Source organism: Chaetodon trifascialis, chromosome 19 (assembly GCF_039877785.1).
Source record: "Chaetodon trifascialis isolate fChaTrf1 chromosome 19, fChaTrf1.hap1, whole genome shotgun sequence".
Taxonomy (NCBI): Eukaryota; Metazoa; Chordata; class Actinopteri; order Chaetodontiformes; family Chaetodontidae; genus Chaetodon; species Chaetodon trifascialis.
The window spans coordinates 15,766,068-15,783,061 of NC_092074.1; the positions used below are offsets into that span (position 1 = coordinate 15,766,068).

Here is a 16,994-nt window from a genome sequence, read left to right on the forward strand (position 1 = left end):
TAGCCTGGCAGACCTCATTTGTACTTGCCAACTGCAACTGATTTTCAACCTAATATGAAACATTTCCGTAATGTGGTGTTGTAATTGTGATAAAATTACTTCATGTCCTTTCCCATTCATCTTGACAGAAAAAGCACTTGAAGTATAATAACCACTCTGAAGTTTGGAAACAGGGTGCTGCCACTAGATGGCAGCACCGAGCCATGCATGATTTTATCAACGATTCCAGACTGTCCCTGTTTTACTGTCTGTGCTTCTAAGGCACTGTCTGTCTACGGAAAATGCTGTGCGACAAATACATTTTCCTAACAGCCCATATATTTGAGGTTGAACCCGTCTGCATGTGATGCAGGTCCCCAACAACAGTAGAAAAAATTGTAGGCATAAACTGCCTATACACTGTATTAAAAAGCAACACCAAAGGAACGCAACATCTAATTATATGTCTGTCCTTTTATTTGTTTCTTAAAAAACATTTTTCTCTGCCATGTGTTGAAGTTTCGATCTTACGAGGGGCACATGAAGGCAGCACTCGTCTCTCCCGTGGTTCCGTCGCCATAGCAACGTCCACTAAACAGACGACCGATAGTCGAGTCCAGCTGGTTTTTGCTAATTTCACCACTTCACTATTTCACGCTTTCTGTCAGTAACTTTACACAGTATATTCTGGAGATGGAGGAAGTTGACAAGGAACCAGAGGAGGCGCCTGGACCTTCTGTGTTGTCTGAAAATCAGGAGGCTAAGAACGGGTAACTGGGCTAGCTAACGTTAGCTAACTTTAGCTTTACTATACTGTTGCTAAAGATTGTGGAAAAGTCTGTTAGCATGCCTAACTAGTAACTAGAAACTGAACGTCTAACTTGTAAATAGTTAACCTAATATATTTTTTAACCCCCATGGACTGCGAGAACTTTGTGTTTTTAATGCAAAAATAATAACAATAACAATAATATTAATGTTTTGCTTTTAATTTAAATACAACTGCTTAACATACTGTATTGCGCCTTTAGTGTCTCCTCACAGGTCAGTGTGGAGGTCAATGAGGAGTTCAAGGAGAGAGAGAGACGCCCTCAAGAGGAGGAGGACATGGAGGACAGTGAAAAGGCTTGTTTAGTATCTTAAACTGCTGTGTCCTTTTCCCATTTTTAATCAATGTGTAAATCAAAAGTCACATTTCTAATGACTACAGATTCATAATGTTTCAGTAGTTAATAATAACCAAATAACAATAATTAATCTGAAATCACTCATCTCAGGAACTCATTTTAGTTCTGCTTAACAATGAGGATGTTCAAATCTGGGTAATATTAAGTGTTGCATCAGCCAAAAATAACACCATTTTATATTGCCATTATAGTTAACTACTATTTTACTTGAGCACAATTTCCTGACCTGAATTCACACGTAGATAAAATCTAATTTAACTTGCAATGCCATAACTTGAATAGAAAGTGTCCTCTTTTATGTTAGCTGATCACTTCTCAGAGGATAATCAGCCTGCAGAGAGATTTGCAGACGTCAGTGACCAACATCCAAACTGCAGCTGACGCCAAAGAGTCGATGCGAAGGAGAGAGTTGGAAGAAGCTCGGAGCCTCCGGTAATCTTTTGCAATTATATCCTTCACCACTACCTCACTGTTGTCCTAAACCAACCCCTACCACATAGATTACATGCTTTTAAACAACCCTTGGGGACAGTTTTACTCGCCACATCCTCCACACATCGTTAACCTTTTCCTTCTACCTTCCTGTTTGCCACCATGTTTGTCTGTCTTGGTTCAGATTGGAGAGGCTGCAGAATGATGTTAAATCCAGCCAGGAAAAATTTGAGGAGATCACCAGAAGGTGGTCGATAGCTCAGCAGAAAGTGATTCCTCAGGAGCTGCAGGAGGCCCTGAACCACCAACAGCAGTTATGTGCAGCTCTAATAGAAGACAAGAAAAAACTCATAAATGACCTGCAACAGGTAAATCAGTCAAGTGACTGATCTATATTTTATTTTTAATAACATCACAAACTAAATCCAGACATATAAAAATGTTGTTTGCCATTCTTCATTCATTTGATCACTTCCCGTTTGTTGTCTGAACAGGAGCTAAAGGTTGGAGATGATCGCTATGTGAAGGACTTGAGGAGGCAGGCAGAGGAGTTGGACCTGATGATGGAGAGGATGGAGGAGCAGATCAAAACCCTGACAAAGGCCTACAGGGAGGAGCTGGCCCAGATGGAGGTACAACTTGTAAACATTATACGTGCTAAACACCAGCTAGTTAGGTACCTCAAAGCACCGCTGATTCCATGTTCCTTGCATCTTGGCCCCTCCATTAAGGATGCATGAGGCACGTAAGGAAACCATCAGAGGAGAGAGGAAACAAGGAAATTTGTTTTTAGAGAACTGAGATGTCAGTAGCGTCAGTAAAGCCACGTCCGTTTCTGGTGACGGCGGCAGCTGATCACAGCTGGATCAGCTCTCAGTCAGCTTCAAGAGCTGTCCAGACTTTTGATGGACCTCTGGTTTAACTGAGGAGGACATGTTAAATATGAGACTTGGGATGTATCCGGAGTTCAGCCTCATATGTGGTTGTCGACACTTCAGTCTTGTTTATGCGATTATTCTCACTAATTGTTGCGCTTGTGTTGCTGGTAGAGAGTTTATCAGCAGGAAAGTGAAGTCCTGCTTACAAGAGACATGACCGAATGGGAACAATACATGAAGGAGCTTATGGACAGAGAGGTCAGGACACACGCACACACACAACCTTCTGTCTGCTCTTAACTCATGTTTTATACCTTACATATATCAACTCTGTGTCTAATGATACCTAATCTGTTTCTAGCTGGACTGGCTGACGCAGAGGAAGAAGAAGGTGGAGGAGTATGAAGCGATAATTCACAATCTGATGTTGGAGACTATCGAGAAGTACAGCATCGACCGGGGAGAACACAATGCAAAGTTTCAGGTTTGCACAAATATCAAGATGCATCTCAGTAGCTTTTTTTTCCTGTGAGCTCCATTTAATAAATCAGTGCTCCTGATGAGCTGAGCATCATCCTTTGATGTTAACTCACTAATACAGTACATCATGGCAGTGATTGTGATTATGTTTAACATGTTTTACCCAGAATAAAACGAAAATTCTTGTCAATGAAAACGAAAGCCTGGTGCTGAAAGACCTGAAGTCCCATTCTTGCCTCTGCAGGCTCTGGAGAGAGAGACTCAACAGTTAAAAGGCACCAGGATAATCACGGCACTAAGACGAATAAAACTAGAGGATGAGAGAGGATTTCACCGCTTCAGCCTGGCTCAGATGAAGAGCAGGATCGTTAGGTGGTACAGACTCTCTCTCTCTCTCTCTCTCTCTCTCTCTCTCTCTCTCACACACACAGTTATATTTAACTCACTCTGTTTCTTGGGATGGCTTTGTGTTTCAGTCTACAGAGAGAGATGAAAAACCTGATGGTTAAGTATACCAGTCAGGAGAAAGAGTTTACAAAGAGGAGTCGGTATTTGTCTGAGGACTACAAACGCAACGTCCAGCAGTATGAACACATGCAGAGGAAAATCAAGTGAGTCATAATTATCCCATGAGTTTAAAGTAATACTGACACTGTACGATTGCTAAATTCTTATACCTGAATCTTTTCTTATCCTCTGCTCTTTACACCTCTGCCCCTCCACTTCACGCAGGCACTTTGCAGCCGCTGACATCAGAAAATTCGAGGAGATGTGGCGCATGCTTGAAGCAGAGGTGAAGCAGCTGGTGGAGAGGGCTTTGGACATTGACTCGCTGATCTGCAAGCAGCACCTTGGTTTAACCTGGGAGCGACCTCCTATGCCGTTCATGGAGCTCCATGGTCCCATCCGGCCTAAGACACAGGCCGTCTCCCAGTCGTTTCAATCCGGGCGGGCCGTACGGTGTAGTCCGAGGAGGATGGACGCCTCAGTTGGGCCAAGGCTGGAGACTGACACTGAGAGCGTGGATATGGAAATGTACAAAGAAGGGACAGCGGTGCAGAGTGAGAGCTGTGCAGAGGTGGAGGAGGGGAAGCTGTCGACTGAGACGCTGAAGAAAGTGATGGAGCTGCTGTGCGATGAGGCGGTGAGAAACAAGTTCAAGATTCACGTTGATTACAGAAGGGGAGGATTTATAACAATTTTTGACAGTCAAAAACATATAAATAGTAACTAGCATAGACAGGTGGCAGTCATAACATAACATGTTATGAATACAGTATATTAAAGGAATGGTTGTTTAGCTGGGGCTGCACGGTGGCGCAGCAGGTAGTGCGCGTGCCTCACAGCAAGAAGGTTGCCAGTTCAATCCCCGGGTCAGGCGGGGCCTTTCTGTGTGAAGTTTGCATGTTCTTCCCGTGCATGCGTGGGTTCTCTCCGGGTACTCCGGCTTCCTCCCACAGACCAAAAACATGCTCATTAGGTTAATTGATGACTCTAAATTGTCCGTAGGTGTGAGTGTGAGTGTGAGTGTGAATGTTTGTTTGTCCATGTATGTGGCCCTGCAATCGGCTGGCAACCGGTTCAGGGTTTACCCCGCCTCTCGCCCATTGTAGCTGGGATAGGCTCCAGCCCCCCGCAACCCCGAAAGGGATAGGCGGTATAGATAATGGATGGATGGCTGTTTAGCTGCTTCCAGTCTTTATGCTACTGTAAGATAAGCTAACCGGCTGCTGGCTCCAACTTCATATTTAGAGTGTTGAAGCCTCATGTTAGCTTCAGATCAACATTGGAACATAATTTTGCCCCTCATACATTGGAAGCGCCTCATGACAATATCTTTTAATGGCCACTATGAACGGGATCAAGGATTACAGCAAGCATAGACTGTTTCAATGGATGTATGAACACCTGACTATTGTTAAAAGACAGACTAAAAAAGTTGTGAACCCTTTAACTTACATGTTTGCCTTTATACACCAAATCTGGTTGTTTCTTTGCTGCGTGTTAGCTTCAGTTTTCCAGATAGCTTTTAATGTGTCCCAGACTGCTGCTGTGAGGCTTGTAGATGAGCCGTAGGTTAATTGAAAGACACTCTCAGCAGGCTGGAGTTGTTTGTGTGTGTTTGTGAAAGAGTTACAGATGTGTGTGTGTGTGCAGAGTCAGTAAGTAAATGAGTTTTATCTGTGCAATGAAGCTTTCCTTAGTGAAAATTCTAATGTTATGTGTGGAGTCACTGACTACTAGTCAGCAAAAAAACCCAATACTATGAAATTATGTGACAAACACCTTCAACTGTCCTCCTATCTCAGGGCTTCCTGATGGAGGACAAGTTCCTGAACCTGCTGGCTCCCCTGGAGAAAGAAGAGCAGGCCGTTGTGAAGCTGGGCTTTCTCCTTTCTGTGAGCTCATGTCATGTAATCCATCAGCGTATTGTTGGACTGTGTGGAGCAAATCCTGAACGACCGCCCATGTTTCATTTCTCTTCCAGTCTTTAGGCATTGAAGAGGAGGACATGCCCAAGTTGGCTCATTTCTTAATAAAGCACAAACATCAGCAGAGTGAGGTGAGGAGGGAAAGAGATGCAGTGGATGGACGGATGCCTCACCAAAGACATTTCCACATGGACAAAAGACAGCCTTGCATCTGTGACGAGGTGATTAGTATTTCTGCATCTTCAGCGTTTTGTCTGCCTGCAGGATGTTTGCTTTGAGACGGCTGGATCCAGCGATAAGGCAGAGGACATGGAGACCAACTCTGCGACTGATCTGACGTCTGAACTCATTGATCCGAGCCACATTGTGCCTGCTCTAAAGAGTTTCCTCCAGCAGCTGAAGAGGTCCAGGTAAAACCACATTATCTAATGTTTGTGCATTGGATTACTCTCCATTATGCATCAAAGGCTGTCTGTACGATTTGAACACGAAATTATGTGATACGAGAGTGAAGGTATCGTTCTCTATTAATATGTGATGCTACTGTGTTCCTGGTGCTTTCTAAGGGACAGCTCAGCCCGCCAACGTCCCAGTCTTCAGCATATAGAAGCCCGGGACTCTTCAGAGGATGACGCCTACTGGGAGAGCATGGGCAACATAATCCCTGAGGACAAACTGAAACTCTGGGATGCAGCGGAGAGCACTCTGAAGCAGTACCAGTGAGTAACAACCACACACACACATGCACACACACAAAGCAAGCGTTCCTCTTAATTCAAATGGGTTTTTTTTTCCTGTGTTTCTAGTTTGATCCTGACAGAGATCTCTGAGCTCATCCCTGAAACTCAGAGTCTGGAGCAGCAGAACAGAGAGCTGAGGATGCTGCTGCAACAGTCTCTCAACTCAAAGGTATGAGTGTGTGCCTGTTATAGTTTTACAGTGTGTGTCACATTGATTTCCAGATATTCAGTGAGGGTTGAGGAACTTTCCTGAGAGTAGTATAGAAAACAAATAAAAACAGTACGGTACTTTAATACAATGCGCATGATTAAATATTTTTTAATTTTTCAAATGTATTCTAAAGTTTATTGATTATTGGATTAGTTAGTTGACCAAAAATGAACTGTTGCAACAAACAGCCCAGACGAAACCAAACACTGACTTTAGAGAGCACCTTTCATGTTTTTAGTGGTCACCGTAGGTGACGCGGAGAGTGAGGCGTGTGGTGTTCTGCAACTTCACCACCAGATGGCACTAATTCCCACACACTGGTCCTTTAAGTTTTTTTGCTATAACAAATCATTAAAGAGTACATTTTTGTTGGTCACTGGGTACAATCTCCCAGGAAAATCTAGGCAGGTTAAACTGTAATTAAAACAACTGTTAGCGTATTCAAACAACCCTGTGAACCTAGAAAAATTGATAGGTGAGAAATGAATGTGCTTTTTCTCTAACATCATCCATATTACATATTTGATTTTCTGATAGGTCAGCACAGACCTGGAGATACCCTTATAATCCACACTTGGAATCAGCAGAACTGGGACAGTGTGTGGACATTCAGCAGTATTTTTAAAAGGGTTTATATTCACTGTAAAATAAAGCCTCTATTAAATCACAGTGGTTTGTAGGTTTTATTTTAAAGAAACAAAATAGGCAATAACAATTTACTACATCAGTAAGCATGCAGCAGCTCCTGTGGGATAAACAGTGTATGCACAGTAGTACAGAGACATACAGTGGCTTCATCCAGCCATGTTGAAGAGCTTGTGGCTGAGCTCTGAGGGCAGAGAGAAGAAGAGCAGAGCCAGGAAGATCAGACCCAGCACAGCAGCCAGCAGCACCACACAGTGCAGCTTGTAGTGCCTCCAGGCCAGGATGCACACCGTCCTCACCGGGCTCAGCAGCCACGACATGCTGCCACTGGGACGACTGCACACAGAGATCCAGAGAAAAATCAACTCAAGTCGTCCTACTGGGTGAGTTGTAGTAATTTAAACCTGCAACAATTTGTTTGGCCACTGGATGGCAGCGGAAACAATATTTACTTTCCTCTTGGCTCCATTTTGGTCTCCACCCTCTCCTGAGAGAAATACCAGGCTTTTTAGTAGCTCCATTTGGGACTGTCCTCCACACTGGTCCTTTAAAGACTAGTGGCTGTTGTTGGATCAGGCAGTCCCAGATGGAGCCGGCTCTTCAGCTGCTAAACGTTAAACTATGTCACACACAAGCTGCTAACTCTGTCTGCCATCTGGTGCTGGGGAGGAAACAAACACTGGAGTTTGTTTGCTAGCTTGCGTGAGTGAAGCAAAACAGTCACACTGAGAGCCAGAAAACCCAAACAATGACCTGAAAAATGCTTTAAAGTCACAGCAGAAGATAAAACAATTGATTATAGCTGCTTTAACAATCTCAAACCTGTTGTCCATGGAATTCAGTTTATTTCAAATTGCCAAAACAGACAGAAAATAAATATTGCACACATTTCAACAGATATATAAACACAAAATCATTGTAAAAACAGGCAAGTTTAGTGCAAACGATAACTGTAATCGGTGGAACACATAATCACAAAGACTGCAACACAAATGAGGTCAAGCACAGGCAATCACAGGCAAATTAGAAATTCACCACGAGTTGTATTTTCACTTATTTTGATTGCTGATCCGGTGTATTTGTGTTTTCCAGGGTGCAATCTCAGCATCACAGTAAATGACGGTTGCCTTCAATGATTTCTCAGAGAAATGGAAATCGTGGTTGAATGAATGAAAGGGAGCAACAGACACAGCAAACAACTCGGTTTCGGGAATCAGCCCAGACCCCTTTCACTACTCCGCTCAAGTGCACTTTAATCATATTCCCACGTTAGCTGTAGTATTAAAGATATCAGGGTTGGTGATTTGGGTTGTGTTGAGCTGGAAAGACAAGTCATGCCAACACACACGACCTCTGTGGTCAGTTATCACGATGACGCATGCATATTGACACATAAGTCTACATTTTGGGAGAAAACAGTTATAACCTTGAATCTTAGTCAAATTATATTTGCAAATAATTGTTTTTTTTCCTCCTGTGAGGCTTTTATTAGTCAGACAGTGAACTGAATTTACACACAAAAATAAGGAAATATTGACGCTCAGGGCATTCTGAGAGAATCGGCTGAGCTGTGCATGTCCACACATTATTCATTAAAAAATGCGACTATTTTTTATTGTACTTATTTGCAAATACTATTTGACCAAAGTCTGTCTCGGTTGCTTCGATCCATTTAGCATTGCAGTTTAACTGAACCCTGTTGAACGGCTGTTATTTAATCAATTTTGAAGTCACCTTGTTCTATGTCTCATTGGATTTCATTAGGAAAATAGACATCTTTATTTTTGTTTCTTCATTATTCTCGAAGTGTGCAAAGACCGCAAGAGCTATCATAGTTAAAAAAAAAAAAGGGTAGCACTTAGCTTGAACCCCCCCGGCCACATTTATAAGCAGTATATATACACTGATTAAATGATAAGGTAGTTATAAGCAGATTTAAGTGTTTATTAATGTAACTGTCGACAAATGTAACCCCTCTTGTGGACACTTGGAAGTGGAGGCTGGTTGGTGTATAAACAGATGAATGACAATAGAGTAAATTACAGATATAATAATAATAATATAAAATATGTCTTTACAGGAGAAGCTACAATTGCTCACAAATACTGCACATTAATGACCACTTAAAACTCTGCTTACAACCACATTACAGTGTGTCACACAGTAAACACACAGGGGTTTAAGCAAAGTGGTACCAAAAACATTGTTCGTTTGTTCCCTGCGTCCTTTAATCAACATTGTAGCAGTAACGGGAGATCTTACAGCATCACTTGAAATGAACGTCCATGCAATCGTCTGACCACTAACACGACACTCTGATTTAGCTTAATAAGCTGTAAAAACAGATAAAGAGACATTCATTGTCATGTAACATCGTCTGAAAAGAAGGAGGAGGAAGGGATCAGAGGGGGTTACTTTGTGGCAAATGATTGCTTTGAGTCAGTTCAAGGATGGAGTCCAGATACTGAGCGTTAGATTTGTTAGGCTTGCTGCAGATCGGATAGGAGACAGCTAGCGGTGAAGGTGGCGATACGACCATCAGATCCTCCCTCCGCCTCCCTTCCTGTGGATGAGACTGAGGGAGACTCCTCGTACCCGCCTCCCCCACTCACCCATTCATCTCTCCGACTGGCCACCCCCCTCCCTGCCCTCTCAGGCCCCCAGCAGCTTCTTGACGAGGTAGCCCGGCATGCTGTAGAGGAAGAGGCCCAGCATGATGAGCAGCAGCAGGGCCAGCACGATCTTGATGATCAGCCACTTGTAGCGGTTGCACACCAGGTAGCGGATGGCTTTCAGCGGGCTCAGGAACCACAGGAAGGTGGTGTCCGGGCGACTGGAGGGAGGGATGGAGGTTTTAGAGGAGGAAGGCAGAGAATTTGGTGATGAAGGCATGCAGGTGGATGGAGGAGTGAGTCAATGAAGGGTGAGTGATGGATGGGAGGGGGGATGAAACACGGGAGGAGCGAGAGAGAGAGAGAGAGAGAGAGAGAGAGCTGGCATTAGTGGTTAGTAGGCTGCATTTAAGAGATTTATTACTATTCACTGCAGCATGCTCACAACCCACATTTCTATCAACAGAATGTTTCAGAGGAGCAAAAGATCACATCACAGAGTGAAAGCCAGACAATAAAAACATGTGCACGATGGACATGAGAAAAATGGATGGGTGGATGGATGACTGACCAACCGCTCCAAACACTGATGTGCTTCCAGGGCCGTTTGTTTCTCAGCATTTTTCACTTTAACCAAACGTCCGCTGGCAATAATTTCATTTTATTTTAACCGAATTCAGCTTCTGGTTTGCGTGCTGTCATCATCTACACACAGTACGTCCAGTATCGCACTCGTGCTCTTTATCCCGGTTTTAATCACATTCAGGATATGATACGGAACAAGAGAAACCCAGTTATTCATGTTCCTGTAAGATTAGAACATTTTTCAGTTTTTTACTGAGGTATTATTGAGCCGCGTTCATGTCATATCGGTTATTGTAACTACAAATGTCCGACTTGAAAATAGTGCTCACGTAAACAATCTCTGCCACTCATCCCATATGACATGAACTCAGCATTTTGCAGCCGCCTGGCTCTCCTGCCTTCAAACGATCCTGCGTGTTTCCATACTACACAGTTGGTCACCTAGAGGATGTGTAATGGCACTTGGTGGCAAAAGACACTGACACTTATCTATAGCTAAGGCGACAGAGGAGAGACAGAAGTGGAGGAAAAGACAGAGTTTGGCCGGACAGGACAGGAGAATCCAGGAAGCAAAGGGGTTAAATAGAGAAGCAGAGACAGCGAGGAGGGGGCGGAGGCTACCAGCTCGTCAGGCCCCCAGTATCTTCTTGACCAGGTAGCCAGGGATTGAGTAGAGGAAGAGGCCCAGCATGAGCAGCAGCAGAACCAGGCCCAGGACCTTGAGGATCAGCCAGCGGTAGTTGTGCCAGATGAAGTAACGAATGGACTTCAGAGGGCTCAGAAACCACATAAGACTGGTGTCCGGGCGACTTTTTGGAAGCAGGTAGAGAGGGAAGAAAGGAAGGAATGCAGATGGAGGCAAAAACAGGGAGAAAGGGTAAGGAGAAAGGGGGGAGTCACACCCACAAAGGAGGGAAGGGACGAGGGGAAGGGGGAGACAGAGGGAGACAGTTGAAGAGATGGTAGGAGGAGAAACGAGTGCGAAAGTGTAACAGTGGGCTTTGGACAGTGCACAGAGCAGAGGTGGGGTCAAATAAGACCAAATCACATGTTCATTACATGTTGATTGGTTGGTGCTGATTAATAATGCAGCATTCGGCCCGCTGCTCTCTGCACTGTGAGGATGATTTTCTTGAAGAGGAAATTTAAGGAACAGTCACATCTGCGCCTTTTATTTGCTCCACACAAGCATCCTCAAATTTTATTTGTGAAACGAGTGTGTGTGCGTATGAGAGAGAGTTCAATTCTACGTATATTGTGAATAAATCCAGTGACTTACTTCGGTTTCTCCAGTGGATCGGGCTCGTTCCGTCCAAGACCCACAGGACATTTCTCTGCCTCCTCTGCTGTCACCAGATGAAGCTCAGCTTCTACTTTACCCTGAAATGACAACATGCCTTTAATTAACATATCAGAATTCATGAATTAAATTAATCCAAATCAATCAGTTAGAAACTTTGAATTTAGGCATCTATACTGTTTTCTAATAATCAGGCTTGGGGAGTAACTTAATGCATGGAACTGTGTTAAGTCATGAGGATGCACAACTGCTAACATTAGCTGCACAGAAGTCTGGTTAGCTAGTGTTAATGTCAGTCAGCTAACTAACCTGTCAGTACTACTAGGCCTGCAACTGCTACTACTACTAATACTACAACTACTGAAAAATATTTTTGGTGATGCAGGGATAGTGTGTGGATAAATATGACTTGGACTGGAATAACAGACTGAAATAACATACTCAACAAAAGACATTTAAATTACAGCTATTAATGAAAGTGCACATGTGCACATAACACATATAACAACAAATTATATGTTTTCTCTTATTTGCATATTTGGTGTTGAGGTAAGCCAAAAGTAACAGGAAGTAATCAGGTTATTGACACTAATACTTGACCTTTACTCTTAAAATTATTAACATGATTCTGTCTTTCTTGCATTTAACTCATGTTGACTTGTGATTCCTCATCACACCTTAAAGCCTCAGTGTGAACATAAATATTAGCACTCAAACCAAAAGAGATTTTTCATTTGAAGGATGTTTATAGGCCTGGAGAGGTGACAGTTCCCAGAGTAACTCTTGAGCAAAATTAGAGAACAATCTGAGACAATTGCCATCATTCTGAGTCCCAGAAATGCTTTTTTAAATCTTCTTTTGAGCCCTCCTGCTTGAAGGTTCCTGACTCATTTCAGCTTTTTGCTCAGTTGAAGGTGACTTTCTAACTGCTGTTTGGATTTCTGAAGTCATTTGAGGATGACAATTTCTCATTTTCTCACACTCAGTATTTCACGACTGGCTTACCGTGAGCTCCATCTCATCGTTCTCATCCCGGGCTACGAACGGCCACCAGCCCTTGACCCTCTTTTGTTTGAATATGGAAATGGTGGGCAGCTCCTGCTCATTCCGGATCATGTCAATAGAGCACTGCTTGGCCGTCTTGGCGCCACGAGGGAAGCGGTTCAGGTCCAACTCAATCGCACCTGAGAGTGGTGATAGTCAGAGCAGACAGACGCTGAGGATGGTGATACGTTTTTTGTGGTAAATCAGATGGAAAGTTCTGCTGAAAACAAGCAACAGAGGAGACGGCAGGTCCCAAATCATGTTTGAATTAAACCAGCAGCTGTTCCCATCAGCCCTCCTCACCCAGGAAGTCATCGGCGGAGAAGTGATCGGCGTCCCAGACCTGCAGCGTGAGGCGAGGAGGGATCTTATATTCGGTCTCATCCCAGGAGAACATGGACTCCTTCTTGGAGATGACGATCTTCTCCTCAGCCATGAGGTAATCGAAGGGGAAGACAAAGCGCCAGTTAAAGTTGCCCTCGCCAGTCAGGGAGTGATAGTGCACATCTGTGTCCTGCTTGTCCTCCTGCTGCCCTTTCAGCCATCTGCAGGAAGGGTCATCGAGAGCAGAGTTAGGTCGATCTGCAGGATCACGGTTCGGTGAGATGAGTGGTTAGATTTTGTTATTTGATTTAGTCAGTCATGCACTTGTAGGATTCAATGTGAGGAAATTGAAATTCCCTGCCAGTTACTGGGGATTAATTTGGTTGATTTAAACAAGAGCAAAGGATATGTTAGATGTACTGGGGTGCTAACAAGAGAGATGATGCTAATAGGTCAAAATCAGAGCATATAATGTGTCTCTCCAAAACCAAATCAGATTAATACATATGTGTGCGTGAGATGATGCCGATACAACAAAATCTGATTTCATGTTGGAGCTTCACACTATTTTCTAAATGCCATGCATACACAGAGCTTGCAACAATGCCATTAGTGACAATTATCTGAAATATTCCTTAAAAGTAAACTTTCATCTTGAGTGTCTGGATGCAGATAGCACAGGATCAAAGCCTAGCAGCTCTTTCACTAACAGTTGAGTGAGTCTGGCTTCATTAGTGAGGAGGAGCAGGAGGGCAGCTGCACTCTCAGTTCTCAAAAGGCAACACGATAATCCTGAGAAAGGCAGCTGACAACAAGGGGCTGTCAGCCTGAAACATCTTAGTGAAAAACGTGAGGGAATGTGCTGTGATTTGCTAACTGAGATGCACCGTCGTAAGGCAGGCTGGGGTTAAGGCGAGGAGGCATTTGGACAATGTCGCTAAAACGAAGCTGATGTCACCAAACGACTGAGTGAAAATCACTGTATGACAACACTGGATCCACCTGAAACAACCCCAGCCTCCCGTTTTTACTGTCAGTGCTGATGGCGGCTCAGCACTCAATGAAGGTCCTGATTTCTAAAATACTTTATGGTTCTCTGAGTGCTGAGGGTTGTTTGAGGCTGGCACCCTGTTTGCTACAGGACAGTCCTGAGGTGACACATCCACGTCAGCGGAGGGGGAAGTGAGTTTGGTTAAGAGATGCAGGAATGAGGAGGCTCTGCAAAAACAGGAATAAAATATCCAAAGAATTATAGACCTTTTCATCGTAGGCATTTTGCACATGCAATGGCCGGAAAAGCACAGGCACAATTAAAAATATTAATAGTGGCCGCATTCCATTAAGGTGTCAGTTACAAGAAGCTAGAAAGAGACATTATTAATGTTGTAGTTGCACCTGTGCTTTTTCTACCAAAGGTATGGTCACATTACACGTCCAGCCTGTGAGTATTTGCTCTGACTTCCATTCACTTTACTTGAGTCCGTAGGACAAATGAATTCAGGCATGCATTCCTTGTTTTGGTGAAAACTCCGAGTCAATATTACACTAAAAGACTGCAAACAGCATCACTCTCAAACACTGTTCACAGTTCGTCATCAGTTCAATCTTTATTTATTATCCATATTGGAACTTCTTCACACTGAGGGATTGAAATTTAACTGCACCTCAGAACAAGTCAAAATGTCTGCCATGAAGAAGGTCCGGTACTGGGACCAGGCAGCAACATGACAATGTTGTTAAAAACATTGGTGCTGTGTCGCACTGCCATGCATATTCTTTGCTCATGTACATGCAAGAGGCTCCAAACATCTTACAATTCTAAACACACTGAAAGGCTTGATTTAAAAGTAAAATTGGCAATGCAGGACCAAACCACAAAGCTTGAACAAAACCAGAGCAAAAAAAAAAAAAAAAATCCCCCCTTTGTTTAAAAGTCCAAACACATCTGGAATAAACTGTATGAGTCTGTAATGTAAACTTGACTCTTGATATTGGAAATAATAGCTGTCAATAGTGGACAAAAAACATTAAATGCTGGTCTGACAAAAAAAAAATAATGCTGCGTAAACAAAATGGTAGTTTGTTAAAAAAAATTAGAAAAAATAGTTTGACAAAAAATAAAAAGGTGCTTCAAATAAAAGAAAAAAAACTTAATTTTGGATTAGCTCACAGGAAGGCGGAACACAAACATGGACCAAAAAACGATGATGAAAGCAGGTGGAGTTGCCCATTTCTGATGATAATGTAGATGTTAAAAATGTCCTTTCCTCTGAGCACTTAAAGGACTTGCTGTCCGTGCTGGCTGAGAGGCTTCTTTCAGTCTCACTGGATTATTTTACCATATAAAAGATTCGAATGAGACAAGTTGTTCATGTGGTTTGATCCTCACTGAACTCATTTTTAGCAATGTTTTTCAGCGTGCTATTTGGAGAATTTAAGACAAGCGAGGTCACGTGCTGGATGAGACAGGGAGTGGCAGAGGGGGGAGAAAGGGGGCATGAGGGCTGCAGGAGGAGGGGGAGGAGGTATAGTTGTACGAGCCATGCGATGGAATCGTGTGTTTACCCCCTGACATAGATGTCAGACATCTTCTCTCCTGTCATGAAAGCATCGTCCTCTAGAATTACGTCATCAGTGTTCCAAATAACAACACGAAGCTCAAAGCTAGACACCAGCAGAGCATTGACCGGAGGAGAGAGAGAGGACGACAGACAGAAAGGAGACACACCACGAACACAAAGACAGACACGAATACGCACACAGAAAAAAATGGAAACAAAACAAAACAAAAAATGGTTAACTGCAAACGAAAAAAAAAAAAAAATCCACACACGGCTCACACCCACGGGACGAGGCTCAGCCACCGCGTCCCTCTGTACCTACCCCCTGACAAATATGTCACTGGACTTTTCCCCAGTGAAGTAATCATCGTCCTCCAGTATTACTTCGTCTGTATTCCAAATAATCACCCTGAGCTCATATCTGGTAAGGGGAGGAGGAAGGAACACATACACACACACAGTTGGACTTATATTTGACAGTAAATAGAGCTAACTGGTTAAACACACTCACCATTATTGGGGGATAAAACTACATATTCTGTTGACGAAATCTGGACACTTTGAATGAAATTAACAAATACCTTTCACAGTAAGTTTGCACTGGATTTAGTTCTTTCAGAATCGGAAAACATCACATTCTTAGTCAGATTTGTCTCATTCGCTCCAGCCCGCTCCTACCTCTTTGGTTTCCGTGGTGATATGTCAATCGCAGGTCCAGGAGCGGGCATGTCCATCGGGAACATGTCCACCCACATCTCGATGCGGCCCTTCGGACACATGCAGGAAACGACAGTTTAATTTCTGTTTCCTGACTGGCAGACAAAGGCAAAGCGCAGCCCCTTCCCACCTGTTCAATGCCGGGTTTGTCGGGGTTCAGCAGGGGTCTGGTCTCCACGTGTTCAGGGACCAGCTTGCAGCCCACCCTCGGGATCTCCTCCCAGTGGTTCAGCACCGTCAGAGCCAAATGCTCCTCGGTCTGCTTCTTCAGGCCTGAGATATCGACACAGAAAGATAAAGAGACTCGAGATTAGGCTTTTATGGTCTGAATTTTAACGCAGACAATAATTTCTAAGATTATTGGCAACATCTGACGACCTTTGCATCGTTTGCAGGATCAACATGCGACACCAAGCATCCTCAGTAGAAGACTTAATGTGCAGTTACACTTTGCTCTACTCATTGAGTTGGATCTCATCAGAAATGCGATCAGAGAAGAAGAATTGTGGGAAGATGAAATCAATCTGTAACAAAACCCAACAAAAATGGTGGTACGTGTCCTCATAACCTAAACAAACACTGTCACTACTTTGACACTTAAGTACTAATGTTTAATCCTATGAAGGACTTTTATGTGATCTCAGTGCAGCCGTACCATTTTCATCCTCAATCTCCGTGGGTCCCGTAAAGATTCGGTTCGCCACCTTGACTTTGCCCCCCGGCCCATAATGAGGCCCATCGATCTTGCCATCCTTGCAGAGCTTCCCCAGGATCTGACTGGGCTTCATAGGGTCCCGCCAAACATTGTACCCATGCCTGACATCAATAGATAAAAAGGAGGTAATTGAATTTATGTTGCCTTTGGGT

General features: G+C 43.5%; 2 protein-coding genes across 18 annotated transcripts in view; one reads left to right on the forward strand and one right to left on the reverse strand.

Moving 5' to 3' along the window:
* Positions 1-564: 564 nt before the first annotated feature.
* On the forward strand, positions 565-7,007 carry drc1 (dynein regulatory complex subunit 1 homolog (Chlamydomonas)). The gene is made up of 16 exons (XM_070987845.1): positions 565-749; positions 1,011-1,104; positions 1,471-1,598; positions 1,783-1,966; positions 2,093-2,230; positions 2,648-2,734; positions 2,838-2,960; positions 3,201-3,328; positions 3,433-3,567; positions 3,689-4,100; positions 5,266-5,355; positions 5,445-5,519; positions 5,653-5,798; positions 5,955-6,107; positions 6,195-6,297; positions 6,877-7,007. The coding sequence occupies exons 1-16, from the start codon at positions 673-675 to the stop codon at positions 6,904-6,906; spliced, it is 2,103 nt and encodes a 700-aa protein (XP_070843946.1). The 5' UTR covers positions 565-672; the 3' UTR covers positions 6,907-7,007.
* Positions 7,006-16,994, reverse strand: part of otofa (otoferlin a) — an 84,162-nt gene continuing 74,173 nt past the window's right edge. For 7 of the 17 annotated variants that reach the window (XM_070987832.1, XM_070987839.1, XM_070987834.1 and 4 more), the window contains 10 exons: positions 16,783-16,943; positions 16,258-16,400; positions 16,089-16,177; positions 15,733-15,831; positions 15,415-15,513; positions 12,829-13,070; positions 12,487-12,665; positions 11,461-11,561; positions 10,803-10,990; positions 7,011-9,817 (listed from right to left, as the gene is read on the reverse strand). In XM_070987832.1, coding sequence (XP_070843933.1) covers positions 10,810-10,990; positions 11,461-11,561; positions 12,487-12,665; positions 12,829-13,070; positions 15,415-15,513; positions 15,733-15,831; positions 16,089-16,177; positions 16,258-16,400; positions 16,783-16,943 — 1,294 coding nt within the window. In that variant the 3' untranslated portion in view covers positions 7,011-9,817; positions 10,803-10,809. Of the gene's footprint in view, positions 9,818-10,779; positions 10,991-11,460; positions 11,562-12,486; positions 12,666-12,828; positions 13,071-15,414; positions 15,514-15,732; positions 15,832-16,088; positions 16,178-16,257; positions 16,401-16,782; positions 16,944-16,994 lie in introns of all 17 variants that reach the window. The other 10 variants (XM_070987844.1, XM_070987841.1, XM_070987835.1 and 7 more) reach the window with 6 other exon arrangements.